The sequence below is a fragment of the Platalea leucorodia genome (genome assembly GCF_965183815.1).
Source record: "Platalea leucorodia genome assembly, chromosome: 21".
NCBI lineage: Eukaryota > Metazoa > Chordata > Aves > Pelecaniformes > Threskiornithidae > Platalea > Platalea leucorodia.
The window spans coordinates 697,331-724,996 of record NC_138843.1 but is presented as its reverse complement, the minus strand read 5'-3'; the positions used below and the strand labels follow the sequence as shown (position 1 = coordinate 724,996).

Sequence of the window (27,666 nt, the reverse complement as noted above, 5' to 3'; positions counted from 1 at the left end):
CTGCTGGCTGCCTGGTTTGCTCTCGGTGCTCATGGCTCACAGGGAGGCAGATCTCACAGCCGAGGGCCTGGGGACCAGGCTGTCCATGCAGCACCTACAGTACAGCTCACTCCTACGGTACGGCCCACCCCTTCACCAGCCGTCTGCCGTGGCTGGGCCAGGGCCCTGGCTCCCTGCCCGGCTGACCAGCTTCACCTGGGGAGGCGAGAGGCACTGGGGAGGTCACGGTGCCAGGGATGGCGGGGTAGGGGGCTGGACGCTGGGCCCTGGCTCCCTGCCATATCCAGGCCATCTCCTGTGGGACTCGAGGCCACGCTGTCCCTTATCACCCCTCTTATCACAGGGATTATTGGCTTTTTATATTAAACTTTCTCCAGATAGCATAACGCAATCTACCAGATGCCTGGCAAGGGCTTGGCAGGCCCAGGAGTGATTTATAAGCAATCTGTCTCTGTGGTCTCTCTTTCACACACAGGCTGTTTCCTCCTCTCCCTCACCACCTCCCACCTCTCCCCGCTGCCACCGTTATCAGCCATACAAATCTCCCTGCTGCAGTGAAGGGCTGGAATGAGCCGTGGGGGTGTCCCACGGAGGACGGGTCCCCCATGCCACCGTCCGGGATGGCCAGCCAGCAGCCATCTTGCCCACCTCTTGGGCTGCTGGGCACAGGGCCTTTGGGCCCTGCCACATCCAGGCGGGCGGCCGACTGCCCGGGTAGGAAATGTCCTTACGACACTGGTGGTGACCAGTGCCGTGGCCTTGGGGTCAGGTAGCTGCATCCCACGGGGGTGTAGCCGTGTCCCCTGGCATGCGCCCCCCTGTCCATTGTCATATTTCTCACATCCTCCTTGAAATGTCTGCTGCTGGCCTGTGTCAGGGACAGGTATTAAGCCCGGGATCTGATCCTACCCCCTGCAGTCACCCACAGCCTCCTCTGCTCTGCCAGGTGTGGTGGCAGACCAGGGAGGCAAAACCCCTCCACTACAACTGCTGACTTAAACACTGTCCTGGGAATTGACACGAGGGTGCGGCATTTGGACAGCAAACACAAGGCAGGCTCCTGATTTAGTTACTGACGCCTTACTCAATTGATAATTTGGAGCTGTCTCTGAACCCCGAAGCTGGGCTGCTTCTTGCAGTCGGTCCCGCTGTACCTGCTGCAGCACTGTCTGCCTGGCTGAGAAGAAGAAACCAGCAGGTTCCTGCACTCAGCCGGGACCGAGCGCAGGGTCCTGGTGCAACAGCTGCTCTGTCCACTGCATCCCTTGGCAGATTTCACTGCTTGTCACTGAGATTCCCCCACCAAACTGGGGCCCTGCACTGGCTGGGGTGGCTTTGTGGGATCATTCTTTGTCTTGAACTCCAAGGAGCAGCTGATAACCTCGGGAGCTGGCAGAAAGCGTGTGCTACTCTCTCAGTGCCCTGGCAGTACCTGTGCTGCTGCAGAGGCTGCCCAGCACATGGCATTGGGACAGCCTGGGGTGACCTGCTGGTGTCTCTTCGCCTGGTCCTGAAGGTGCTCATCTGCCACACATCCCCATGCTGCCCAGCCCAGCCCATGTGCTGCCCAGCGCTCTCTTCCCCCGATTTCAATGGCAGTGACCTGGGGCTGGGGTCCTGGGCAGTGCAGGCTCGTGGGGAGGTGAGGAAGACCTACAGCAGCCAGCAGCGTGGCACTGCCCACCCTGCGAACACGGCCTTGGCAGTGCACCTGTCAGATGCCATTCTGCAGTGCTGTCCCTCGCCCCCATCACCGCCCAGCCCTGACTGCTCTGTCCCCTGGGACACCCAGGTGCTCATGACAGGACACAGCAGAGCCCTGGCAGCTCAGCTCCCATGCAGGGCAGCAGACCATATCTCCACATTACTATGCTCTTTTCCTGGGGAAACTGTCTTGTTGCTTGCCCTCAGAGGCAAAAATGAACCTCATGCCAAATTCCCCACCTATACCAAGAAGAAAAATGAGTAACTGCCCCATGGATGTGCACAGGTCCCAGCCAAGGATGGCCTGTGGGCAGAAAGGGCCTTTCTCCAAAGAAGAGCCTTGGTCCAGGCAGGCTTTTTACAGCTGGTAAAACATTTCCACCCTCTTTGATCCTGTTTTATCAGTGACTTGGAAACATTGGGTTCCATTCCTCATGGTGGCTGCCCCCCGCTTCTGCTGTGGCCTGTGTTTTTGCTGCAGACTGATTAGGGGTAATTATCATCCTTTTTACCAGCCAAAGTGCAAGGAACAGTTCACACTCCTCGCAGGAAGCAGGAAAGTGATTTTGCAGCTGAGGCATGACGAGGAAGCACATGGCAAGGATGCCTGAAATTGCCTGCTCCCGGGCCAGAGCCGGGACAGCATCAAGCTCCAGAGAAGGGCTTAGCTCTGGGTGGTGTCTCTGAGGCATTTGGTGGGAGATAAACAGGAAGTTTGAAGCTATAACACGGTCAGGAGGTCCAGGGGAATCCACTGACCCTTTGACCATGAGGAGGCTCATGGGCTGACTAGTTTCCAGAAGCAGCATTTGAATCTTTCTGCATACAAAATACAGACTGAACCTGATGGAGGGAGTGATCAGCAGAGACTGGAATGGGCAAAGGAGGGGCTTCTAAACCAGGCCCGCTGTGTGTCATGGGCGTGGCAAGGACTCTTACCTCTCTCCTCTGTTTCCCTTGCTGGACGAAGGGAGTAATGAGATACCAATTTTAAGGTCAAAGGGATCATCCAGGCTTTCCTCCTGCCTAATGTGAGGCAGATAATCTCTCCCCTATATCACATTCCTCCTGCTCCTGTGCAGGATCAGTGCTCATCTACTGCATGGGAGCTCCATCAAATGAATATTTGCAATGATTTCTGAGATTTGCACAGGGAAGACAGATTACTACACCCTTAAGTGTCTCCCTGTACTCAGCTAGTTTAGCAGCGCTGCATTCCAGGTACGGAGAACATTTCTTCCTGACCTCAATTTATGACAAAACACTAAAGCGTGAGGCTGGATTGATTGCACAAGGAGATTGTGTCTTAGTAACTCGCGTGAATGCTGCAGCAGCTGTGCTAATTCATCATTCCTTTATTTATGAAATCTATGTGCAGGTTGAGTGCAATTAAATGATGTGCTTTGGGATCCTAGGGGATGAAAGGATCATGGTAAATGTAGGTTTGTTATCCTGATTTACCGTGCACTGAGCCCACCTACAACAGCCATGACAAACCAGATGTGAAACTTAAGGTTTAAAAAACTGTAATACAGCAATTGCTGTCACAGGCTGTATTTGTCAGCGTGTTTGATCTGGGTGCCTTTCCCCCTCTTTTCAGAGAACTCAAGTCTCCTTGAGGCATCTTCCTGTGACAGGCAATTGAAGAGCTTGTAAAAATAATTTTGGGGGAGGCTGAAACATTTGACACCTGCTCTGCAGTAATAACACCTGGCATGCTCAGGCTTTAGGAAGAGACCTTATGCACCTTGCAGGTACTTATTAAGTACCTCTTGTGGCCTCCTGGGCAGCATTTACAGACTGGGACCTGCAGCACAGGGAAGGAGATGAAGGAGCTGATGCGGGGGGAGTCCCGGCTTATGCAACTACTGTCACGATTACAGTGGTATAAAGGTACTTTCATTTATCAGACGATACATCGCTTTCCTTTTCCTTACTAGAAGAGCTGTGCTGGCATGTGATGGGAACTGCTGTCCATGCACTGGCCAGGAGGGGGTTAAAGAGTGTCAGGGGCCCGATCCTGGCCTGAAACGCCAGGGTCAGGAGGGGAAGGAGGTGTTAAAGCGGTAGAGCTGGCTGGAGACAGGCTGGCAGCATCTCTGCGGGCCTGTGGCTTGCTAGTGCCCTCCTGTGGGAGGCGAGGCTGGCAGCGGGCGCCCTGCGCTCCTTGCGGAGTGCTGGGCCCGTGGCTCTGGATGCATGCCCAGGGCTGGAGCTGGTGCTGGCCAGACTGAGGTAAGGCAGCTGCAGGGTGCCATGGGCAAAGGGGTGTGCTCAGGATCAGGTGCTGTGAGACAAGCCTAGCTGCGACCTGCTGGCACATGTGGGTGTCTGGCATGGGCTGAACCAACCCATTTTTGTCCTCGGCTCTTGGTAGGCACTGCTGGACTACCCCCTGGCTGCAGGTCCCAGTGACCCTATCCTCTTCCCCGTTGGAAAACATGCCTCGTTTTCTGTTGGCCCCTGGCTTCTCCTGCTTCTCTGTAATGGCTCTGCCTCTGTCCTCCTCTTCTCGGATCAGAAAGCCCTCTCAGTGCCTGGGTTGTGCTCTCAGGAGTGCCAGTTCTGCTGGCATGAACCCAGAATGTGCCACCGATGCATGAAAGTCCTCAGCATTGCCGAGATGATGCAAAGGCCCTGGCATTTTCTAATGCAGCCTTGCTGTCGTGGCCTGCCCCAGAGCAAGCACTGGGCACGCGGCTCCCTCCCAGAGAAACCTGTGTCTCCATTCAGGGTAGTGATGGCAGAGAGCTTGGGGAGGAAGGGATGCACTTGCCTTTCCATGTGCTTTGAATGTCATGGCAGATTAGGTAGGGAGAGTGTTTGACACAGCAAGGTTGCACATCATACTGCTTCAGTCTGCCCAAAGGGAAGGGCTGAATGCTGGAGTAACTCTTGTCCCACGACAGTGGGAACTTGCTGTTGCTCTTTCAAGGACTTGGGCAGCTCCCAGGGTGCTGGCAAAGGATGGGGGTGAAGGACAGACAGGCCAAAGAGGAGTCAGGGTGGGTGGCAAAAGCAGGCAGAGGAGAGGGGAATTCCAAGGAGCAGTGGTGAACCTCTGTGGGAAGGGGGGAACTCAGGATGGGGGTCATAGGCCTAGTGTTTACAGCTGGGGAGGGAATGAGTTTTGTTTGGGGGGAAAAAAAAATAATCCCACCCAGTAACTGAAATGATGTAGGTGATGCCATCACCCCTAAGCCTGCAGATTATTGTCAGTGGGTCTCCAGGCTGGATGGAAAGTGTGATCTGGCCCTTAATTGTGAGCTCATTTTAAAAATGTATATATGAGAAATAGCTCAAGAGCTCTCCCAAGCACCTGGGTAGGAGTTGTTTCACCTTGCTTTGTTCCTTAAACACCTGTATGCACCAGGAATTCAACAGTCCCTGCACAGTCCTCACCAGGCGGTTTCGTGGCTGGTCTGCCTGGCCCTGTGGGGCTGACCTGGCTGCCTGCATTCCCTGGCTGGTGGCACTGCTCTGCTGCATGCATGAGGGATGCTCCCAGGGCTGCTGCAATCCCTTCTCTTTGCTCTGTTCCAGAGACTACTTCAGTGATCCCAGTGGTCCTGACCACTCATTAGTGCTGATGAGAGCTCAGGGTGGTGTCCAATTGATGCCACCCCTTCCCAAGATGTCATGAGGGAAATACTACTGCTGCAGGTGGAGACAGGAAACCTTGAAAGGGATGAAAAAGGAGGGGAGCAGGTGTGAGGCTACAGAAACACTTGGGAGGGGCTTTAAAGTGGTTTTTTTTTAATGGAAAATGGTGAACAGCATGAAGCCTAGATCAAAAAGGAGAGTGTTGTGTCCTGTCCTGTTCTTCCCACCACCCAGCTTTAACGAGAGCCTTATATCCTAGCACAGGGCCCAGCAGGTAGCAAAGCTCTGCTGTGCAATCCAGAAAGTATTTTGCTTCTCAGACCTGCAGCACGGGGCTGGGGGCAGCTCATCAAACTCTGGCTGGCTGGAAGGTGGTTCTGTGGAAAGAGTGAGCTGGGTACGGGCTCTGGAGTGCCGCATGGAGGGCTATGGGGAGAGCGCGCGGCTGGCCAGGGCACCCTGGCACGGGGTCCCCAGTCCCTGTCAGCGCCTGCTGCTCTGTGGGTAACGCCTGACCCAAGGAAAACTGCCCTGGGGTGACTGGGATACAGGGATGGGGCTCGGTCGGTCTGATGTGACCCCCCCCTCCAGTTGCTGCCACCCCTCTTCTGGAGGGCGCGGGGGTGAACGGCGGTCGAGAGGCTGACTCTGCGGCTGGAGGTGCGGAGCTGCGGGGTCCCGCGGCGATGGGTGCGCGGCCTGGGGCGCTCGCAAGCGGCCTGCGCGGGGGGAGCCCGGCGCCGGCTCCTGCGGCGGGGCGCGGCGCCCGCCCCGCTCCGCTGCTGCCCTCCGCCGAGCGCGGCCCCGCCCCGGCTGCGCCCCCGCGCCTCGGGCACCAGGCGGGGCCGGGCCGGGGCCGCGGCGCCCTCCGCCGCGCTCGCAGCCCGGGGGAGCGGCCCCGGCGCGGCCCTTCGCCCCCCGGCGCGGCCCTTCGCCCCCCGGCGCGGCCGTGGGGCCCGGGGACTCCCGGGACCGTCGCGCTCCGCCCCGGCGCGATGGCCCCGGCCCCGTGGGGGGTGCGAGGCGCGGCAGTGAAGAGCCGCGGTCGCCGGGGCCCGTTCTGGGGGACGCCCGGGGCGAAGGGGCTCCCCTTCGGGCCTGACGCTTAAACCAGGCGCTTGCGTCAGCTGCTGCGTTTCTGCCGCAGGGCTGGAAGCGCCCGGTGGGCCGCTCCTGGCAAAGACTTTGTGACAGTAAGGCTCCGGCTGTCTTCGCTTTCGCTTTCTCATCTCTTGCAGACCAGCTCTCCGCTTCCTCCTCCTCCCCTTTTCTCCCTGGTGATGTTCCCCCTTTTGTTTTGATCTTGCTGTGCGCTCTGAGCCGTTCTCCTTCCCTTCAAACTACTAGGAGACAGCTACCAGTGCCTGCTCGTGATCCACCCTCCCATCCTGCTTCTTGGGAAGGGGTAGCCATCACGGACTGGACACCTCCTAACCTGGGAAATGAGATTCTAGCTCAGCTCCGTGGGACTGCCAGTTCCTGGAGAGACGCTGAGGAGTGAAACCGCATGCTGCGTTTTTCCAGCAGCTAGCAGCTGTAAAATGTTGACTGGCACCAGGGCACTTCCAGCTGACAGAAAACGTCACCCCAGTAGTTGGCGGGGGGGATATCTATAATCCTGCTCCACCTCTGCTGCTGAGAGTTCATCTGAGAGGTGAATTGCAGTAACTAGTTCTTTCCAACAGCTGAAGGAAACAGTTGTTCAAGTTACAAAATAATCGCAAAGCAGAAGATGTAATCAGGGTCCTGATTCAGCAAAGCACGTGCTGAAAGGGGCATGTGCTTGGCTTCCAGAATATCCCCGTGTGTATGTGTGCAGCTGAACTGGGGATCCTGTGCTCAGAGCACCTGGTTCCTGCATTAAGATGGGAGCAGTTCCTATTGTCTGGTTGCAAGCTGCTTTCTTTAAGCAGTGAAAATTTTTCTCAATTAAATTGTTGATCAAGCAGCTGCAGCAAAATGCAGCTGGGCTGTCCCTGTTCCCCTCTGCTCTCAAGCATCTGGAACTCAAAAGCACCTAAGAAATGGGGCCAGAATGGAGAAAGAGAATGGCACTTTGAAGTGTCTGCAATGCTACCTAGCAAGGTGTGCTTGCATCCTGATGGGCCCGGTGACTGAACACCCTTTACGAGGGCTGGGACCTTCCTCTCTATAAATGACTGGGGGTCATCTTTGTGCTTATTTTAACTGCTGCAAATGTAGGTTGTGAAAGTGGCCGCTCTGAAGCGGCCTGATATGTTCAGGATCAGCTCTCTGGGAAATGCTGCTCATTAAGTCCTTCATGCAGAACTTGGGAAGCCACAAAAGCTGCAAGGATTCCCCCCTGCCCCTTGCCAGCCTGCTGGAAAATAGAGGTGAGGCTAGACAGATTGACAGAAACTCCCCTCCTTAGGCAAGCTACTGCTGATCAGAGCAAATACTATTGGAGAGCGTGCAGCAGTAGGGGACTGGGGAGAATGCCTGGAAGTCAGTGACATCTGCTGACAGCAGCAGTTGCGAGAGGCTGCGAGGGAAGAGAGAGGGAAGGGTGAGGGGAGAGAAAGGTAAGGAGAGGAACATCTGAGACTACAGACACAGCAGCCCAGGTGGGGCAGGGAAATGGAGACTGGGGCTTAGGGAATTGCACAGCACACTGGGGACAAAGCTGAGGGAAATCCCAGGTCTCCTGTTTTCTGGGTGAGCCCTCTGAGCACTGAAACTTTTCCGTTAGGGCAGAAAGGGAAGGAGTGGACAGACTGTTGTTGCTTGGAGACTAGCAGTTCTGTCATTCTTAAATTGATAGTTTGATCAGGATTCATTAGAACTGATGTCTTGTCAGCAGGAACCAAGCAAGTGGTCCAGAGGATGGATGCAAATTTTGTTATTCCTTTTCTTTTGGCAAGCTGTGAAAGTTTCTTTGGGATGTTCTGGTGTTTAGATTTTGACCCTGCTCAGAGGAAGGTAACCAAAACAATAGCCCTTAGCGTATAGCACCTTGTGGTTCAAAGCAGCCTAGCAATCCTAACTAGATAACTCTTTAGCATGCTCCTGAGACACAGTATCTATCTTGCACTTGCAGCCTGAGGACATGCAAAGAGGTTAAGTGACTTGCCTGAAGTCAGAGCAGTGTTGCAGGAGTTATAGAAACTTAAGTCTCTCTGCCTCCTTAAGCACCATCCATAGGTAGAGTTCCAAAGGGCAGAAGGTCACACTGAGCAGCCCACTGTGACTTTGATACTGGATGTCCTGAGCACCTCTGTCTTTAGAATAATTTTTGGCTGCCAAAGCAGAATGACTACACATTCTTTACCAGAGATCAGTAATGAGGGAGTAACAGTCCTCTCTCAGCTGTTGGGCATCTGGAAGAGAAAGCAAGAGAACATAAGAATGGGAGGTGAGTACTGGTGCTGTGAAAGGCCAAACTATGGAGAGACCACTGAAAAAAAAAAAGTTAGAATGTTCTTTTAATTGAGGCCAAGAGCTCACAGGAATAGCATAGGTATAAGAGGAGCAGGTGGAATTTAAGTAGAAAACAGAACCTGTTGTTTGTGAATATCTCATGTTTCTGTCCCAGCCAGACTGCCATGAGGTAGGGACTGGCAAGCCACAGCACAAGCCAGGCAGGTAACGAGGAAGACAGGTATGTAACAGCTCTATCGTTCTTTTTTGGACCTTCAAAAAGACTGGTTACATGCAGTCCTCCAGGCAGAGTAGACTAGGAAAGGTGAGTGAGCCCAGCCCAGGAGGTGTGGGAACACACTGCAGGCAGACAGAATGGGCAGCGTTGGAGCTGGGTGTCTGTAAGGACTCCAAAACACCAGCAGAAGCACCTGCAAAAAGAAGAACAAGAGACTGAGTAAACTGAGGGGTAGGGAGGTTGAAAGTGAGACAAAGAAACAACACCAGATGGAGCAAGAGAAACCAAGACAAGCAGGGGGAAGGTGGGAAGAGACTTGTTTGGAGAGTTAAGTGTGCATCTGTTTACCTTGCCTCATGGAACATGCAGAGGTCTTGCTTTGCCTACTCCCCTCCTTCTGGGAGGAGAGATTTGAAATGAGAGGCATGTACTAAAGCACTTAGTCCATAGGGCTGGGACGGAGGGGGCCCCGCTCAATCAGGATACACGACCATCCCAGTACAGCTTGTAACAGCTGGAGCCCTGGCATCCATCTGAAAGGAAGGTGGGAGCTGCAGCATGTGGATTTTGGCAGCATCTGCTGCTGTGTGATCTGGCCATAGAAAAGGGAATCTTCTGAAGTTCCAGAATTCTATCTTTCCTTCTGCATGGAGGGCTATGGGGAGAGCGCGTGGCTGGCCGGGGCACCCTGGTACTGGGTCCCCAGTCCCTGTCAGTGCTCGCTGCTCTGTGGGTAACGCCTGACCCAAGGAAAACTGCCCTGGGGTGACTGGGATACAGGGATGGAACTCGGTCGGTCTGATTTGACACACCCACCTCCAGTTGCTGCCACCCCTCTTCTCGAGGGCTTGGGGATGAACTGTGATGGGGAAACTGACTCTGAAGAGTGGAGCTGGGGGGGGTCCCAGGTAGCCATGCAAGGCAGGGTGATGGGTGTGCAGCCACAGGAGCTCACACCTGGTGTGTGCGTGGGGGGAGTCCAGGTGGCAGGTCTTCTGCTGGGGGCAGGTTCCTGCTGGGCATGGCAGGGTTGCTCAAAAAGGTAAAGCTCCACTGGCAGGGAAGGGATGAACACGTGGGCGTGGCTTGGATGGGATGCATCAGGCTGCTGGTTGGGGTACCTCTTACAGGGCAACAGGGACCTAGGAAGAAGCAATGGGGAAAACTGGGTTAAAGACAGCTTTGAGACCCGTCTGGAGAGATGCAGAGCGAGGAAGGACTCAGAGGTGGCATCCAGAGAGCTCAGCCAACAGACTCTGTCCCTGTCTGGCTCAGCTCCGGTGGGACACAGTCGGGAGACAGCAGCAGCCAGAGCCTGGGAGCGCTGGCCTGGCACTTCTGTGCCTCAGGTTTTTTTTTTCTCCTCTGCAGCGAGGACTGCCGCAGCCGTGGGCGGCAGAGGGAGGCCGGGCTGGCTGGGTCTGCGGGGCCTACAGCTGAGGTGGGCCCTCCCCCGAGCAGGGCCAGGCCTGCCTGGCTTCGCCGAGGCGGCGCAGGGCACCTCCAGATGGCGGGTGGGCCCCGAGAGGTGCGGGAAGTGCCGCAACGCCCAGGGCCGCGGGCCCGCCCTGCGCCGCCGTCCTAGCGGCCACCGCGGCCCTAACGGCCCGGCGGGACCGGGCCGCGGCGAGCGGGAGGGCAGCGCGGCGCCAGCTCCGCGCTCGGCCGCGACGGGGCCCTGTCGCCACAAGGCCCTCGGCCCGCCGCCCCGGCCCGCCCCACGATGGGCGCCCCGGTCCGCCACCGTCCCACAATGCCCGGCGGCTCCGCCCCGCTCTGGGAACGCGCGTCCGAGCGCCCTCCCCCCCGACCGGCCAACCAAACTTGCGCTCCGCTTGGCCGCGGCGCCCCACCCCGCCGGTCCGCCGCCGCCCCGCCGCGCTCTGCCACTGGCGCCGGCGGCTGTCAGTCAGCGCTTGTTTTCGGCGGCAGCGGGTTGGGTTGCGCCGGCTCGTCGCTGGCTCGGCGGGGCTGTGTGAGGAGGGAGCGGCGGGCGGCGCAGCCGGGCGAGGGCAGCGCGCTGAGGGGGGCGGCGGCGGCGGCGGCGGCGGCGCTAGGCCCGGCCGCAGGAGTCGGGGCCGAGGCCGGGGCCGGGCCGGGCCGGCGCCGCGGAGGGAGGGAGGGTGGGGTGGGGAGGGAAGGGGGCGCCGGGCGCGGGGCCGGGCCGGGTTGCCGGCCGTGCGGAGGACGGTGGTCGGTGCCGGGGGGGTGGGGGGTGGGCGGGGGCGTCCCGGCCGCGGCGCGACCATGACTCTGGAGTCCATGATGGCCTGTTGCCTGAGCGACGAGGTGAAGGAGTCGAAGCGCATCAACGCCGAGATCGAGAAGCAGCTGCGGAGGGACAAGCGCGACGCCCGCCGCGAGCTGAAGCTGCTGCTGCTGGGTGAGGAGCGCCGGGGCCCGGCCCGGCCCGGCCCACGGGGCCGCCGCTCCCGCCGCGGGGCCTGGCCCGCCCGCCCGGCCTCGGGCTCGCGGCTGCCGCGGGGCTTGACAGGTCCGGGTGGCTGCGCGGCCCCGCCGCGCCCGGGCTGTGGCAGGGAGCGGGTGTGGTGGGGAAGCGGCGGGAGCCACCGGCGATCCCGCCTCTGTGCCTGGCGCTCGGGGCGGCCTTCCTGTCGGTGCCGGGGCTGTCCGTCTCGTTGGCTACCCTTTGTTTGTTTTTTATGATGCCTTCTCTGTCAAAATGGATTTTGACATAAGCAGGAACTATGAAGCTGAAATTACTGGTTCTAAATGCAGGCACGCACACACACGTGTGAAAATTGTCTCGAGGAAACGCTTCCCAGAGTGCGCTGGCCTTTATTAGCGTATGAAAATTGACGGATGGAGTTGATGCTTTTCGTTACTGTCAATGAACTTCTGGGCCTTGAGTGAGCATCTGTGGAAGAATTGGCCTCCTGCTCCTGAGCCACAGAGTTCCCCTTGTGCAGTCCTGGGAGGGCCGGCAGGGTTAGGAACTTGGTGTAGCGTATCTGAAGGGAGACGAAGCAGTAAGAATGCACGAGTTCTGTGTCTGATGAGGAAATGTCTATAGTGTTTAGCATTGCCTTAAGAGGTAGGGATCACCTGTGCAGCGTAAGGATGCAGGTGTTCAGATGGAAGTGTAGTAGTGATCTGTGGTTGTGCAGACAGATAACTATTTCACATTTCAGTACAGTTTATAGGGATGGGTAATCAGTTACAAGAGCAGCCGGCTAAGATTTCAGGCATTTACATCCTTCTTCAGCAGTGAGTTTGATGCTCATGTCCAGGTAGCCCTCAAATTTAAACTTAAGTTACAGTTTTCATGGGTGCTGTGATTTATCATTGCTTGTGTATGTATCCTGCTTGGTGTCTTAAATACTGTATCATCTCAAGCTGAGATGTGAAGCAGATCTGATGGATTAAGTTTATTCACTTGGGGTCTGTTGTGAGTCAGCAAGCCATTAAGGTACGAGTGAAGAATTAGGATGATCCTTGTGAAAACAAATGTAAAACTTTACACAAGTGAAATGAGGCTGTGTCTGCCCAGTCCTTTGGAGGTCTCCAATACTGACATTATTGCGTAGTGATAATTGTTAAGTGAAGGCCAGGGCTTTCCTTCTCACCATGAATCCTTGACAATTAACATGTTGCTGTTCTTTAGGTGAAAGGTAAAAGCGAGGGCTTGATGCTCTTTGAAGATGCTGTGTCAGTTTCTGTAAGGCTTCTTGTACACTAGGGAATGTGTCTCTTGCTCTCATGCTTCCCTAAAGCAGTCCCACAGAAGCAGCTGTTTCAAAATAGGTTGGCATTATAGGATAGATCTGGGTTAAGAAGATCTAAAGATTTTGGATCACTGGATCTAAAGATTTTACTTTAGAAATAATTCAAATTGCTCAAGAATCCTTTCTGCTTTTCTAAAAGATACAGTTAAGTAAGATTCAGCATCAGATTTAAAAAAAAAAAAATCTATGTGAGGTGGTCAGTACTGGATAAGCGACACTCCTTGTTTTAGGACGTGCTTGCTGGATGCTTTTCACTGGATACAGCACATTGCCCACTTTAAGCTGTGGCAGGTAATGCGTGTTCTCTCTCCTTGATGTAACTGCTGCTTGCAGGGATTTCTTCTGTCTTGCTCCTGTTATGTGGAGTTGTTAAGTTTGCAAGTATTAGTGATCGTATTAGTGAGAGGGCTTTCCCAAATCTTCAAAATGTTGAAAAGAGTGCATGTGTGGAGGGAGTTTCTGGCTTGTACAAACTCCGGTGACTTTTCTTGTCACTACATCTAGTGACGGTTAGTTTGTTGAAGCCTAAAACAGAAAATTGGGCTGAAGAATAACAGTGCTAATCAATGATGAACCTGGTAATAAGAAATTTAATTTCAAGGTATTGGACGTTGCCCTCTGGTATAAGGCAGTAGTTCATCTTTTTATTGGGGGGGGGGGGGGAGAATATTTTATACAAAAATTACTTGTGATTAGGCATGGGATACTGTTGACTGAGTGATGTATTTACAAGTGCCTGTCAAGTACTTGGGGGTCATTAGTAACTTATTGTAAACTCTGCTGGTTTTACATGTTGACAGAAGAAATGGTGAATTCAGATTATCTCCTTGTCTCAACGTTGTCGTATTAAAAAAGGTTATTGTGCTCTTATAACGGTAGGAGACCATACCCACCAGAGCTTATAATGTTCTGGTGTAGTGCTGTTCTGTATTGTTGATGGCCTAGATAAAAGCAAGAGGCACCTTTTAAAAACAAAACCAAAAAACCAAACAAAAATCCTTACCAAAAAACAGGTGATGATGGAGTGACAGGAAAAAAATCTGTGTTTGAACTCTTAAGTTCTGAAGTAAGTGAATGGCTGGTGCTGAGGTTTCTCTTGTGTTTTCATTAATGGAATGCTTTGAAGCACCACTTTTTTTTTTTTTTTTTCTTTTTCTCAGTTTTGGTCGTTGTGGTAAGAGACAAGGAAGTATTTCTCACCACAGTGAGAGAAACCACAAAAGATTTCAGTTTCCAGTTTTTCCCCCCATTTATGGTGCAGCTTTCTGTTTGAGAAGGAGATAGTTTGCTGCATATTAATGGTGTTTATCATGTTAATTTCTAACTATGCTGACATAATTTCTGTCAGTTCTGGATATGGGGAGAGTTTGTTTATTTTAAACATGCTGCTTCTAGTTATGTGCTTGCTGCTTTTATTTGAGCATATTTATTTGTTTGCCTCTTAGCCTGGCGCTATAAACATGAGTAATTGAGAATCTACATGTGAGTAGTAATTGTGTATTGTGATGAATGAGATCCTGTCTTAATATATCTGTCCCCTAGTGTGAGGTGAGTACCTGGTGGTTCCTGTGGTGAAAGCCAGGGCTCTGCCAGCATGCTTGTTTGTAACTGGAGATCAAAAGGATTTGCCACTTACGTGACACGTTTTAGTTTTTGCTCCCAATAGTGAAGTGAGCTGGGCCACTGTACTAAAAAGAGCTGTCTTTTTTCTTTTATATATATTCTGCATATCAATAGCAAATTTTAGAAGATTGAACAAAAGTACTCAACAGAAGTGTCAATGGTATACACTTAGGCTGTTGCTTGTGGGATGAAGTGTGGAGGTTTGCTAATTGCATGCAAGACTTGACCCATATGTCCCCTCCACAAAAGGTACTGTGTATGTATAGAATGGAAGTTGCTGGGTACTTTCCATAATAGCAGTTGAATCGTGAATTCAGCATGGGTACTTTATCTGATGATGTTTTTCCCTCATACTTACCGTGTTAGAAAGTTCCCACCGTCCTTTTATATCATCTGTTGGCCTTCACATGTTAAATGGCACTTTTCTGGGGCCATAAATGTAGGAGTGGGAGGACCTGCCCAACCGACTGTGCAGGAAGCAGGCGTTGAAAGGACTGGACTGTTTAATGCGCTGGCATTGCTGCGAGTGTGGCTTGCCCTTCCATCTACTCTAAGACCCAGCTTCTCTGGGGCAGTAAACCTGTGTGATAAGGAACCTGTAGCCTTGCTGAGCAGCCTGCTGTCTGTTGGGGATCAAGACAGGGTGCAGACAGCTGTGAGCAACATCCTATTCTGTTCTCCCTGCCAGTTGCTATTTTTAACTCCATAATATCCAAAGGCTGCAAGCAGTATTAGAGGTATCTTGCCCCAATGATGATTATCATTTCAGTCCTTAAGAGCAAACATTGTGTTTGCACAGTAGTTTGGGATACTAGGCAGATGCGCTGACTGTATTGTTCGTGTCAGATGGATAAGCAAGCAGTTTCTTGAGCTCCATTCTCCTTTAGAGTTGATTTTTCTGTTGTGTTCAGTTCTTTGCTATGAAAAGCCACATAGTCTATAAGGTAAAAAGCGTTCTGTGCCAAATCACAGTGAAAGAAATTTCGCTCTTTACTGTGCAAATAGGCTTCCCCTGGCCCACTCGCTATCATCTCAGTTTGCAGTACTTACCAACTTGAGAGTGCATCTGGACCCTCTCTGGCTGGTGCTGTGATTGTAGCATCTTGCTGGAGTATCTGGGAATAGGTCAGGTGTGACGGACAAGGGCCTTTTGACGCAGAACGTGTGGGAGTGGCTGTAATGTGAGATTTGGAATAAGTACCAGAGCTGCTTTTGAAGGCTGCTGTAAAGGACAAGATGTCTTCCTTCTATGCTGTTAGGTTCATAGGGGGGATGAGCAGGACCATCCAGACTGTCTTTTAATATTCTGGAAAGTGGCTAAAAAAGTGGTTGGAAGTAGTGTATACTTGGGTACAGTAATAGGAGCTTTGGGGTATGATGTGATTGATGTTACCTCACTTTCTTCTGTAGCAAGCCTTGCTTGTGATGGCTCCTAACTCTCTCTCTCTCTCTCTCTCATTCTGTAGGCACTGGGGAGAGTGGAAAAAGCACGTTCATTAAGCAAATGCGTATAATTCATGGCTCAGGCTACTCTGAAGAGGACAAAAAAGGCTTCACCAAGCTGGTGTACCAAAACATCTTCACTGCCATGCAGTCTATGATCAGGGCCATGGAAACCCTGAAGATTCTGTACAAATACGAACAGAACAAGGTAGGTTTCTTGCAATTTTTGCGTATGTTTTTACGCAATGGGGATTCTAGGGTTTGACTCCTAAGTTACTGTTTGTTTGTGTCCTTCTGCATTGCAATCTCAGCCTCCCTGAACTCTTTCCCATAAATCTTTTGTGCTTAAGGTCTGCTTTTTATGACATTTTGCTCATATCTGACTCCATTTACATGGTTATGTTAAGGGACAGAGCAACTTTCTCAGGATGGTTTGTGCACTGGTCTGCGTAGCGAGTGGTGGGAGCAAGGGATTGGGATACGATATAGGGTGTAGGAGAGGTGTTCTTTTTACTCATTTTAAGGATTCAGTATTGTTAAATGTGTTGGGCTTTTCTTTGCATGAGTTACTATTCACATTGGAACTTGAAGCTAACAAAATACATGCTGGACCCAAAAGACACCTCTACTGGTAGTTATCACTATTACTGCAATCTGTCAGTTTTTCTGATAGGTACTGACCAAAGGTACAAACCTTTCTTGAAGGGGTTTGGTCTCAACCACAGAAATGTGATTTGAGCTGAAGCCTGGCTTACTGGTTTTGGGTCCAGGAATACATTTTTCAGCCAGATCTGGTCTAAATTATTTTAGCTTTTTGAGGGAGGATGGGGAGGGTGAGGGTGCGCCAGGAAATTAGATTTTTTTTTTTTTTTTAGTGTGTTTTGCTTCTTTAATGCTTAGTACCTTAATATTTTAAAGTGAAATTGTATTTTATCTGTTCTGTCACACAGTAACTTGAAGGTGATTTTTAATAACTGTTTATAGGGACTGGAGGGTGCACCAGGAGTTCTTGAGTCTGAATACCTTTTTTGCTTTTAGAGAGGTTCTGCAGTCTCAGTGATGAGAATAGGCAGGGTGTGAGGAAGCTTGCCTTGCCTGTGCTTGACCTGGGGCATGGTGGAGGTGTTTTGATAGGTATAATCTGCCAGCTTTTACTTATGATAATGTGTGCAGAACTTGGCTTTTTTTTTTGTTTTTTGCTTTTCCTGGCATGGGTGGTACAGGCAAAAGCCCCTTCCTGTGGCAAGTGTACCAAAGATTTCAGAAAGCAGCTTGGTGTGGATAATAACCTCACAGATGCCACAGGCTGTTGTAATGACTGTAGTCCTTCCTTTGCTTATAGATTGTACGGTGGGCATTTTCTTCTCTCTCAAAAGGGGTCATGATTGAAGTAAACTGAAACAATGTCTCTATTGCTATTCAAAATGTAGTTTAAATTTTTTTTTGTAAGAAACCTGGGATAGCAACTTGTTATCCAGCTGCAGTTCAGCCTCCTCAGAAGTTGGGCAGTCTGTGGTTCTTCACAGTGAATGCTCTACCTTGAAAACCACTGTGGTTTTTGCCTGCCTATGACCAGTACCCCCTGCTCCTGACCCTCCCTCTCCCCCCCCCCCCCCCCCTTTTTTTTTTTCTTTAATTTTGCTTTTCAACCTCCAGGCCAATGCAGTGCTGATCCGGGAAGTGGATGTAGAAAAGGTCATGACATTTGAGCAGCCATATGTAAGTGCAATTAAAACATTGTGGAATGACCCTGGAATACAAGAGTGTTATGACAGGAGAAGAGAATATCAGCTTTCCGACTCAGCTAAATAGTAAGTATATAATGACTGGCATGCACTGGTAGATGGTAGTGATGGTCTAACAAATAATACCTGTCCAACTTTTTAATTGAAGTCTTGAATTTGTTTCAAAGGGCAGGAACACTGCTGTAGGTTTCACTACATAGTTTGTTTAAAGTATCCTTTTCATTGAGGTGGCTGAGTCTTGCTAGTGTTTTAGACAAGCTGCACAGTCTCTGCTGGCCACGTGTATTGGGATAAAAATCATAGGCATATGAGAGAGGCGCTCTGCCTCTATCAACCAGAATATCCTTAGGAAAAGGTAAGATGAAAGAGCAGTGGGAGCAGGTAACTGGTAACTTGTTTGAATCTGGCTCCAGAAAGGCAAAGAGCTTTGCTGGAGATGGGGGAAGCTATGTTTATTTGGGGATGGATTTCAATCTGGAAATTCCTTACCATTTGCTACTTTTCATGAGGGTATGAGGTGTTCTGGTGGATGATAAAGACAGTTGTTCACACATCTGCTTCTGGATATACCTGAGGCTAGAATATCTACCTTATGCCATCTGTGTTGGTCCTGGCTCTTAGCCAGCAGAAGTGTTGCTCTTTCTCTTCAGGTTTGTCCTTTGGCCTACAGGTGTACATGGATGTGTAACTTAATAGATTTATTATTAACAAAATCTAAGTCTGGTGACATAGGTTCGCTTATAAATAGAAAACCTCAGATGACACTTGATTCTGAAACATAAGCATCCACTGTACTTAAACTTTCTCTGTAGTAAAGATTGTCTTCCACACTCCAATACAGAATTGATAAAGTTGTTCTCAATGTATCTGTTTATCCTCCAAAGGGGATGGCTGGTGAATTACTGTTCCCCAAATATGTATTCTGTTATTTTTCCACATCACATTTTAAATGGTTCAGGTGACTTCTGACTTTCTTGTTATGCTAGGGAAAGACTAAACGTAGCAGTGTTTAAATCTGTATATTTATGTGCTGCAACTTAAAGTAGGTTGTGTTTGTTTTTTTTTTTTTTTCCATTGTGCTTCTTCTAGCTATCTTAGCGACGTGGATCGTATTGCTACCCCAGGATATCTACCAACTCAGCAAGATGTGCTACGGGTTAGAGTTCCTACAACCGGTATCATAGAGTACCCCTTTGACCTAGAGAATATTATCTTCAGGTACTGAAGGTGTATTCATGTTACAGCTGAACTGAGAGAGAAGTGATATGGTTTCAGGAAGGATGAGTTCTGGATTGCTTTAGAGTGTCCAGGTGCTTAGTTGAGAGGCTTGAGTGGATGTATGTGCTGTGATGTTATGAAGTGTATGCTGACAGGTGCTCCAGTAATGGGGATGGTGTAACATTTTATTCTGACTCAAGCTGAAGCATTGACTGTCACAAAACAGAACACGCTTTTGAATCAGTGACACTTAAAGCCCAGCTAACCATCTCACAGGAATTGGTGTCCTTCCTGGGAAGGACTGCATTGCTGGCATCTGAGGCTGAAGTGGTGGCTTGTGAGGCAGCTGAGTGAACCTGTGGGTAGTTTAAGCCACCAAGGGGAGGAAGGGAAAGCTTGCTCTGGGCAGTGCTTGACTTGAAATGTATTTCCCTTTAAGAATGCTTAGCTCAAGCAACTTTGACCATTTATTTCTCCTTCAAAAAGAGACCACTTTTGTGCAGAAATACTTCCTTGTATGTGATACCTAATATCTGTCTTCAGATATGGTTTTCTGTGCCTGCCTTGTGCTCTCAGGATGACACCAAGACTTGCTGCCTGTGCTGCTGCAGCAACAGATGGTATTTGGAGGCTTAGGCCAGCAATCGAGCATGGCATAAAGGGCACAATGACATGCCTGTCTATTGCAAAGCAATTTTCTCCCTTGCTCTCTGGTACTCACATGCTCCCTGCCCTTCTCTACCACAGTGTTGATGTTACAAGAGAGAAATGAAGAAGCCTGCATCCTCTCTCTTAAACCATTCAGTTACAGTTATACAGAAGGTTACTCTCCCTGTTCTGGTTTGCTGACCTATGAAATAGGTATAGGGTTTTAGCAAAGGTGGACCATGTGTGTTGCTCTTTAGGTGAGTGACAAAATAATTTTAGCGTACTATACAGGTGGGACTTAAAACTGAGGAGCTCAAGTGTGTAACTGTTAAACAGCGCATTCTAAGAAAAGTTTAATAACTAAAGAAAGCTCTCTGTGCGAGAGAAGTTTTGAGGCAAGCAGATGCTCTAATAAAAAACAAAAATAGTTTGCTCATTTGACAGAGCAGAGTTTTGAAGGACTTGTCTTTTCAGACTTAGGACTGCTACTTGGCAAACCAGACCAGAATGCAACTAAAAATGGTAATGCTGATATTTGGGATTTGAATTTGGTACCACTCGCCTAAGGCCATCTCTTCAGTTTGATATATTTCTGGAACAGGATATTTTGTAAACTTGATGGTTTTGTTAGCAAGCACATATTATTACATTCCCATGCCAGGTTAACTTGAATGGTAAAGAGCCACATTCTTTCTCATCATATGCTGGTCCTTTGCATTCGGATAGAGAACTGCAGCTACTTCTGTGATACTGTATGTATTTCTCTTCCTTAGAATGGTGGATGTTGGTGGTCAAAGATCAGAACGAAGGAAGTGGATCCATTGCTTTGAAAATGTGACTTCCATCATGTTTTTAGTAGCGCTTAGTGAATATGACCAAGTTCTGGTGGAATCTGATAACGAGGTAAGCCAAAGAATGGGAACGCTGCAGGAGGGTGGAAGGAAAGGAGGAATGTCTTTCTGGCTTCTTGGAGGTTGGTACCAACGTGTTTGGTGCCAAGTTGGATTAGCAAGTATTGTTGGTTTTGGCCTTCAGTTCTTCCTGTTCCAAAGGGAACATGAGCCTCAATGGGTCATGATGTCCCTGAGAATGGAAAATGCACAGTGCATTCAGATCATCTGCCCTTCTCAAGTAATACTGAAATACTCTGAAATTGCCGAGATCTGTGTGCCTTGGAAGGTACCGTGCAATGTGACGGCATGCTCTTAAAAATCACCCATTCCTCTTTTCCGCACTGAATTACTTTGTGCTGTGACTGCTGTCTTGTTAGATGGTGACTGGTCTCTTTGAAGGTGCAATACCACATTTTTGCACTTGCTAATAGATTAAAAAAATGCCATTAGGTAACAGCAGTTGTTCCTTTTCTACTAGACAAAACATGTTCACAAAGTATCGTGGCCAGTCCTCTCACGTGACTGTCAAAGCATAAAATGACTTTTAAGCCTTTTGATATGAATGGCTTGCCGATTAAACGAAGCTTGAGTCCATCAGATTTTGCATTTCCTTTCCTTTTACTGGCGCAGCTTGAGCCAGAACCTACCTGGGGCCAAAGTATTCTGTGTTCAGTATCTGAGATGCTGGATCGATACAGATCTGAGTACGTGTGCAGGTAGCAGAAAGGCATCTTAGTGCTCATTTGTGAAAACAAGGCTTTCTTTTTCTTATTTCAGAACCGAATGGAAGAGAGTAAGGCTCTCTTTCGAACCATTATCACTTATCCATGGTTCCAAAACTCTTCTGTTATCCTCTTTCTCAACAAGAAAGATCTGTTGGAAGACAAGATCCTATATTCTCACCTTGTTGACTATTTCCCAGAGTTTGATGGTGAGTGGTTTTTAAGGAGGAACACCCTATATCTAGAAGAAAGGGTAGAGGTGGTTTGGTTAGAATTTTTTTTTTTTTGTTTTTTAAAGACAACTCAGATCTAGAGATGGGGAAAATTTATTAATTTGAGAAGGAATACCTACAACAATGAGAAAATGTCACAAAAATGTCTTAATCATATGTAGATAACTGGAATCTGATCGAATGAGCAAATAATGAACCTCTCCTAGATGAAGAATTACCTGCCCCGCCCCCCCCCGCACTTCAGAGTATTAAATAATAGAAGTCTAACTTTCCTACCTGTATGCTTGTGCATATAACCTGTTTCATAAATATGTGACAATTCGCTGGTATATTGGGCATTTTAACCCTCTAGTCAAGAGGTGACTTGAGTCCTTGTTTTGAGAAACTGACTGGTCAAATACCCAAGTCATTCAAATAATGGTGCTGAAAAATCTCAGGTAGCATGAAATTCTTATTAGTGCGCCGTCTGCAGTTGTGGAAAAATAATATCTATGTGAAACAGAGAAATTCCCATCTGAAACAAAATTCCTTAGCCAAAGTAACATTTCAAACTCTTCAGTTGAGTGCGTTTAAAGTTGGCTGGTAACACATCTGTACAGGGCTGAAAATAAATAAAAGTAGTGGAGAATGAGTTCAGGCAACACGCTTCTTGCCATGCTCTCATGTATTAACTCTGTCATTATGTGCTTTAAAAAAACAAGGTAAAGGAAAAATTGCCATTTTGCAAACAGCTTTCTTTTAAACGATTAATGAAATTGCTCCATATTGTCCTCCCACTTCTGGAGTTTCATGCCCCCTGCTGTCTGAAAGCACAAGCACTCTGAAATTGTCAGTGGTGGAAAACATCACGTTTTTACAGCAGTCTGGGAATGGCTGCTGAGCTTATTGATCAAATAGTGCATACTTCTAATATAACTTAACAGCTGGAGGCAAGATCGCAACATCAGGAAGCGTCATATACTTTCAGTTTTTTCATATAAGTACTTACTGTAGCTACTTCAGGGATGCTGCATGGCTTGTGAGTGGGAGGTAGCCCATCAGACCACCTCTTGAGATGGTTCTTGCCACGGGGAATGTGACAACACCAGTACTGTGAAAGAAATATCAGTAGGTGACTTTTTTCTCAGGAGTTGTCAGCAATATGAAGTAAATACTGGCAAAAATTCCAGTTTTTAGCTCCTGTGAGTTGACCAGCCAGTTAGGACAGACTGCAGTGTTGGCTGAAGATGACCCTTGTTTGCAAAGCATATGCTTGTGTCCTTCAGTGCATAAGATCTATCTATATATTAGAAAGAAATATACATCCCATCTCCAGAGGACAGCATTGTGTTATGTATATCCAGCATCTGTCACTGTTATCTAGCGAATGCAGCACATACAGGGTTATACCAAACGCTGTATTTCAAAGCACGGTCTGAAATGATGCCTTGGTGTCTGTCAAAACTCTCAGCATTGGAAAAATGCCTTTTGTAGGTTTTTGTTAGATAACTGAAAAGCATCAGACACTTCAGCTCCTGGGACCTTTATGCAATAAAAGATCTTAATTTCTTCTTTATAGCTCTGTAACCCATAAGAAAAAGTGTGCTAGCAATTATTCTGATGGATCAAACCGGAGGATGCACTTAGCATAAATCCATTAACTGGTTTCTTTGTTTGCTGCAGGCCCACAGAGGGATGCACAGGCAGCCCGTGAGTTCATTCTCAAGATGTTTGTGGATTTAAATCCAGACAGCGATAAAATCATCTATTCTCACTTCACATGTGCCACAGACACAGAAAACATCCGTTTCGTCTTTGCAGCTGTCAAGGACACCATCCTACAGCTCAACCTGAAGGAGTACAACCTGGTTTGACCCGCTCTGCTCTTGGCCCCTTGAGAGGCTTCATTGTGAAGAAAAGACAAAAAAAGAAATTTTAAATATGACAGGAAAAAAGTTTTAATTTTTGATGATGTAATGATTGCAAATTGTCTGATCTGTGGAGTGGCAAGTGCTCAGTGTTATCCTGGAGTCTCATGTCTCTGTCCACAGAGTAGTTGATTTCATATTTTTAACAAATTGCTTTTATTTCACAGTTAACGGGGATATGCCTCATTTCTTCAGCACCTTGCTTACTTCTTAATTTTTGCCAAACAGCTAAGGCAGTCTCATCTTGAGCTTTCCTTTGTTGCTTAGCTATTTTTTTCCCCTTTTCATTCCCATGGTATATATATAAAAAACTAACTTTCCAGCCGAGATTGTGAATTCACTGGACTGTGGGAGTGCAGAATGCTACTGGTCCCTTTGCCTTGTGCTATAGGGTGCCTCTGGTGTAATTTGCTAATCCTGCTTGCTTCCCCGTGCCCCCCACCCCTCCCTTCTTTCCCTTCCCTTCCCCAGGACACGCTCCATGGTTCACTGTGATGAAATGTTGGGGAGGAGCGATTGCTCTCCAACTATTGTGCAAAAAAAGAAAAAGGCAAAACAAAAAAAAAAAAGCCATCACTTTTCCATTCTTTATATGTTCTAGTTCTGAGTTATTTTTTCTTTTATCAATTATAAAAAGTATGGAGACTGTGATTTTTTTTTTTTTAAATTATTGATGTTCTATACATAGTTTGCTACATGTTGCTGTATTTTGTTCATGGACTACAAATGATGGAAGCTCTTGGAGCAATAGCTGCTGAGCCTGGGGAAGTGCCTGACTGTAATTGTTCTTTTTTATTTTATTTTGTTTCTATTTTTTTCACACACACATATACACACATCCCCCCCCACACCACAAGCGCATGTGCGTGCACAAGGCTCAATTTGCAGAGAGAAACTACGTTTTGTTGAGTAGAGTATATGACATCAAATGAGCAACTTCTCTATGCAGCAAATATCAAAAGCACACTGAGTAATTGTGGCATTTAAACACCAGACTTTGGCTGGATTGAAAATCTTAGTCTCATGCCACCCTCTAATTCTTTTCTTGCTGCTAGTAGCAAACAAGCCTTGTTTATTGCGTTTTGTGCCAGTGTGTTGAATGACTTTGTAAGAATTCCTCGGTCCTGTCCAGCTTGCAGATTTTTAGAAAGGACCAGAGTTGGTGGGTGACAAACTTTGGGACGTAGGTAGGATTCTTACTTGAAAAGATTGAGGATAGCTCTTGGAGGGAGTGGCAATTCTCTCTCTCCCGTTTATGCATTCCCCTGAGGCACATGCTGCTGTGTTTCTCTTTAGAGGAGTATGGATCCTCTTTGGAAGATTTGCACACATACTTGCTCCAGGGTGCATGTGATAATCAAGTTACAGTAGTTATGGCTGGAGCATGCAGCTGCTATGGAATCCAGAAAGCCCTGCTGTGGTTGCACTTTTGTTTAGCAGGAGAGTAGAAGCAGAGACAGCAGGGTTTGCTGGTGCAGGTGGAAGGTAGAGTGGAAGTAGTTCTGGATTCTAGATGCCAAATGAAACTCCGCTAAGCAGAAGGATGTGAAGCCTTTGCACATTAGAGAGCTTTTTCCAGGAGCTGAGGCAAGTGAACAAATATGCTGAAGACCTGTTGCTGGCCTGGAAGATAACTGCAGTGGCAAGGCAAGGAGTAGGAAACAGGGAAATCTGACCCCCCCCCCCCCCCCCCCCGGACGTGTGTTGTTTAGCCATCACTAATGCTTCTGTTTCAATTCCAACAAGTAGCATTGGGTCCAAATCCTCTGGATCAACCAGATTGCCCCCTCGAAGGCTAGCAGGCTGCCAGTGGATAAAGACTAAATGAGCTGCACTGTTGAAGGGGGCTGTTGATATTTTGTCTCTTTTGTAGACAGAGCACTACATCAGTGTTTTGCACAACATGTAAGAGTAAATCTTAACTGTCTGAGATGCTTAAGATGCTTTGATCTAGAACACTAAAATATGGAGGGACATAATTTTGAGTAATTCTGTTTATAGGTCTCTCTCATTTTGCAGAATAGCTGAGGGAAGCCTCTGTATGTCTCAGAGCACTACAGAAAAAAGCAAGCTCTGCTAAGAGTGATTAGAGAGCTTAAGTTGGAACAGTAGCCATGGGACCAACAGTTGAAGAGCCAGTCTGGCTGAGTGGTGATGCTGAGGGAATCACAGCATCTCTGTAGACTAGCCATGCTCTGGACTGCATTTAACACTTGGGAGGAATGAGAGGGATTCCCATATGTCAGACAGCTTTGCATCAATTTTACTGCTTTTTTTTGTCTTTATGCCAAAATGATCCATTTTGTAGAAACTGTCCTATAAAGAGGAATTTATAATCATCTTCATGTATTGTAAGTGCTGTTCATCTGAAGCAGATGGCAGCACCAGCCTCTTCTGCTTCTGTGATCCTCTTGTAAATGGTTCACACTACAACTATTGCCAGCAACGAACCTGGCACTGAGATATACAGGTTCTTGGAAATAACTTCCCGGAAGTTTTCTTTCCAAGGTGAATGATGGTGGTACTTCCACTTGAATCAGAAACTTTTTTTGTTTTGTATCCTTCCCTTTAAGAGCTGCTGCCCTGGCACAGGAGGAGGGATCTTGGTTTCTGTCTCTTGCAGAGTGAATCTGCATTGTTGTGGGGAACTGTGGGAGGCTATGGGCACAAGGATTTAGGCATGTGCTGTACCTTAGCAACTGCTTGGTGTAACTGTTGGCCTGATAACTGGCTTGGTGTGATGATTATTGCAAAGGGAAGGGGAGAACGTTATGCAATGGCTGTCTCTTGGGTTCCCAAAACCTCATTCTGAATTAGGGGAGGAATGGGTCAGACTTGTACACATGATCTGGAGTTGTCTGTGGACTATATTATATGTGAGAAGATACCAGTGTTAGCACATGCTTTTCTTAGCAAGCAGTAGCTTGTATGCCTCCAGCTTGGCCAGTGAAGCATTCCTGCAGAACTGGTTCATGTCTCTGTTGGCTGGCCCTTTGGCAAATGGCTGCCCTAGCAAAAGTGCCAAACCTTAAACCAAATTTGCCTATATCATCTTTTCTGAAAGTGAGGCCAGTCAGAACTTTCTGCAGGTTGAGATAACAGATTGACTGTAAGAAAAGGGGTAGAATTGGGTTCTTGTAGAGAATCTAGAATCTTGAGTCTGAGGAAGTGGTCTCTTGGCTCACCTTTGCTCCTTGTGCACTTTTTATCTTTGTTCTGCTGAAGAAACCAACATACTTTGAACCGGTTTGAAACTTGAAGTCAGTGAGGAGAGGACCATCCCATTTCTTTGCACCATTCTGTGTGGATTGGCTACCTGGTGAGCAACAGCCCCTTACTGCTTCAGCGTGTCAAATAGCTCCTGCCCTTTCTGCCTGTCTCCCCTTCTCCCAGAGTTGGATTCTTTGGTCTCTTGTTGTTGCTTCCTAGCAATGTTGGCCTTGCGTTCAACTATGGTTTTTTCTTCATGTGTTTTATTGGTTTAAAAAAACCCCAAACTTCCAGAGTGTGCTGACCATTGTATTGTACTGTACAGAGCCCAGGCTGTTAGAGTCCAGCAGAGATAAAGTGTGTTATGCAGCACCCAGTTTTATAAGAGTATGGTTTGTGCCAATGCCCCTTCTTTAGTAGTGCCAGAGACTCTTTACAAGTGCCAATGTGGTGGAAATTATTTGGTTATACTTGTATATTATAGGATCCTGATTTAAGACAATTTAAACATTATCCTATTTAAAAAGATACTATATAAAATGCTGTTTTTAAACCTTGTCATTTGCAATGCATGTATTGTTGTGCGTGTTGGGGTGGGGGGAGGGAAGAGGGTAGGGTAAAGGAGTTTCTGAATAAGATGCCCAGTGTCAGGATCTATTCAGGCTCCAAACTGTCTCATTCCAGTCCAGGAGTGTGATTGTTTCTTGGAATGATCCCACTCTGACTGCTGGGCAACAACCCTTATTACAGAAATATCTGATGGGAATTGATTTTCATATCTTTCTCCTGAAATAAATTCTCTGTTTGAAATTGGAATAAATTTTGTTCCTAAAAGCCATGGTGGTCATGCATGTGTTTCTTCACTCCTGTCCCTCCTCTCCCCCTCCTTCTGGTTGGCTTAACAACTTGTGTACCCCATGAGACCTGTATCTGATTGAAGCACGCTCTGCCCTCCTGCTAGCAATCTTGTCCCTGCTCAGAAAATCAGGACTCTGAGGCATAGAAACAAAGTGTGTTTTGGTAAATATAATATGCAATAACTATATATAACATACTGTACTAATAATTCTGAACTGAAGTGTGAACAGTGGCTGACTGGGGTTTTAAGATGTAGAGATGCAATGGTGGCACCTTGACTTAAAATTTTACAGGATTTTGGAGTAGAATTGCTAAGTGAGGTTGTCAGTATTCACTGCTGCTTCTGGCTGCAGTGTCAGCCCATTTCAGGCACATTTCTTGCAGGATTGTCCTGGTTTCAGCTGGGATAGAGTTAATTTTCTTCCTAGTAGCTGGTATAGTGCTGTGTTTTGGATTTAGGATGAGAATAATGTTGATAACACACTGATGTTTTAGTT

General features: G+C 48.4%; 1 protein-coding gene across 1 annotated transcript; it reads left to right on the top strand.

Moving 5' to 3' along the window:
* Positions 1-11,120: 11,120 nt before the first annotated feature.
* On the top strand, positions 11,121-27,060 carry GNA11 (G protein subunit alpha 11). Its single transcript, XM_082331012.1, has 7 exons — positions 11,121-11,306; positions 15,759-15,943; positions 17,392-17,546; positions 18,570-18,698; positions 20,120-20,249; positions 21,017-21,170; positions 22,857-27,060. Exons 1-7 carry the CDS (start codon positions 11,171-11,173, stop codon positions 23,045-23,047), a joined length of 1,080 nt encoding a protein of 359 aa, XP_082187138.1. The 5' UTR covers positions 11,121-11,170; the 3' UTR covers positions 23,048-27,060.
* Positions 27,061-27,666: the final 606 nt, after the last annotated feature.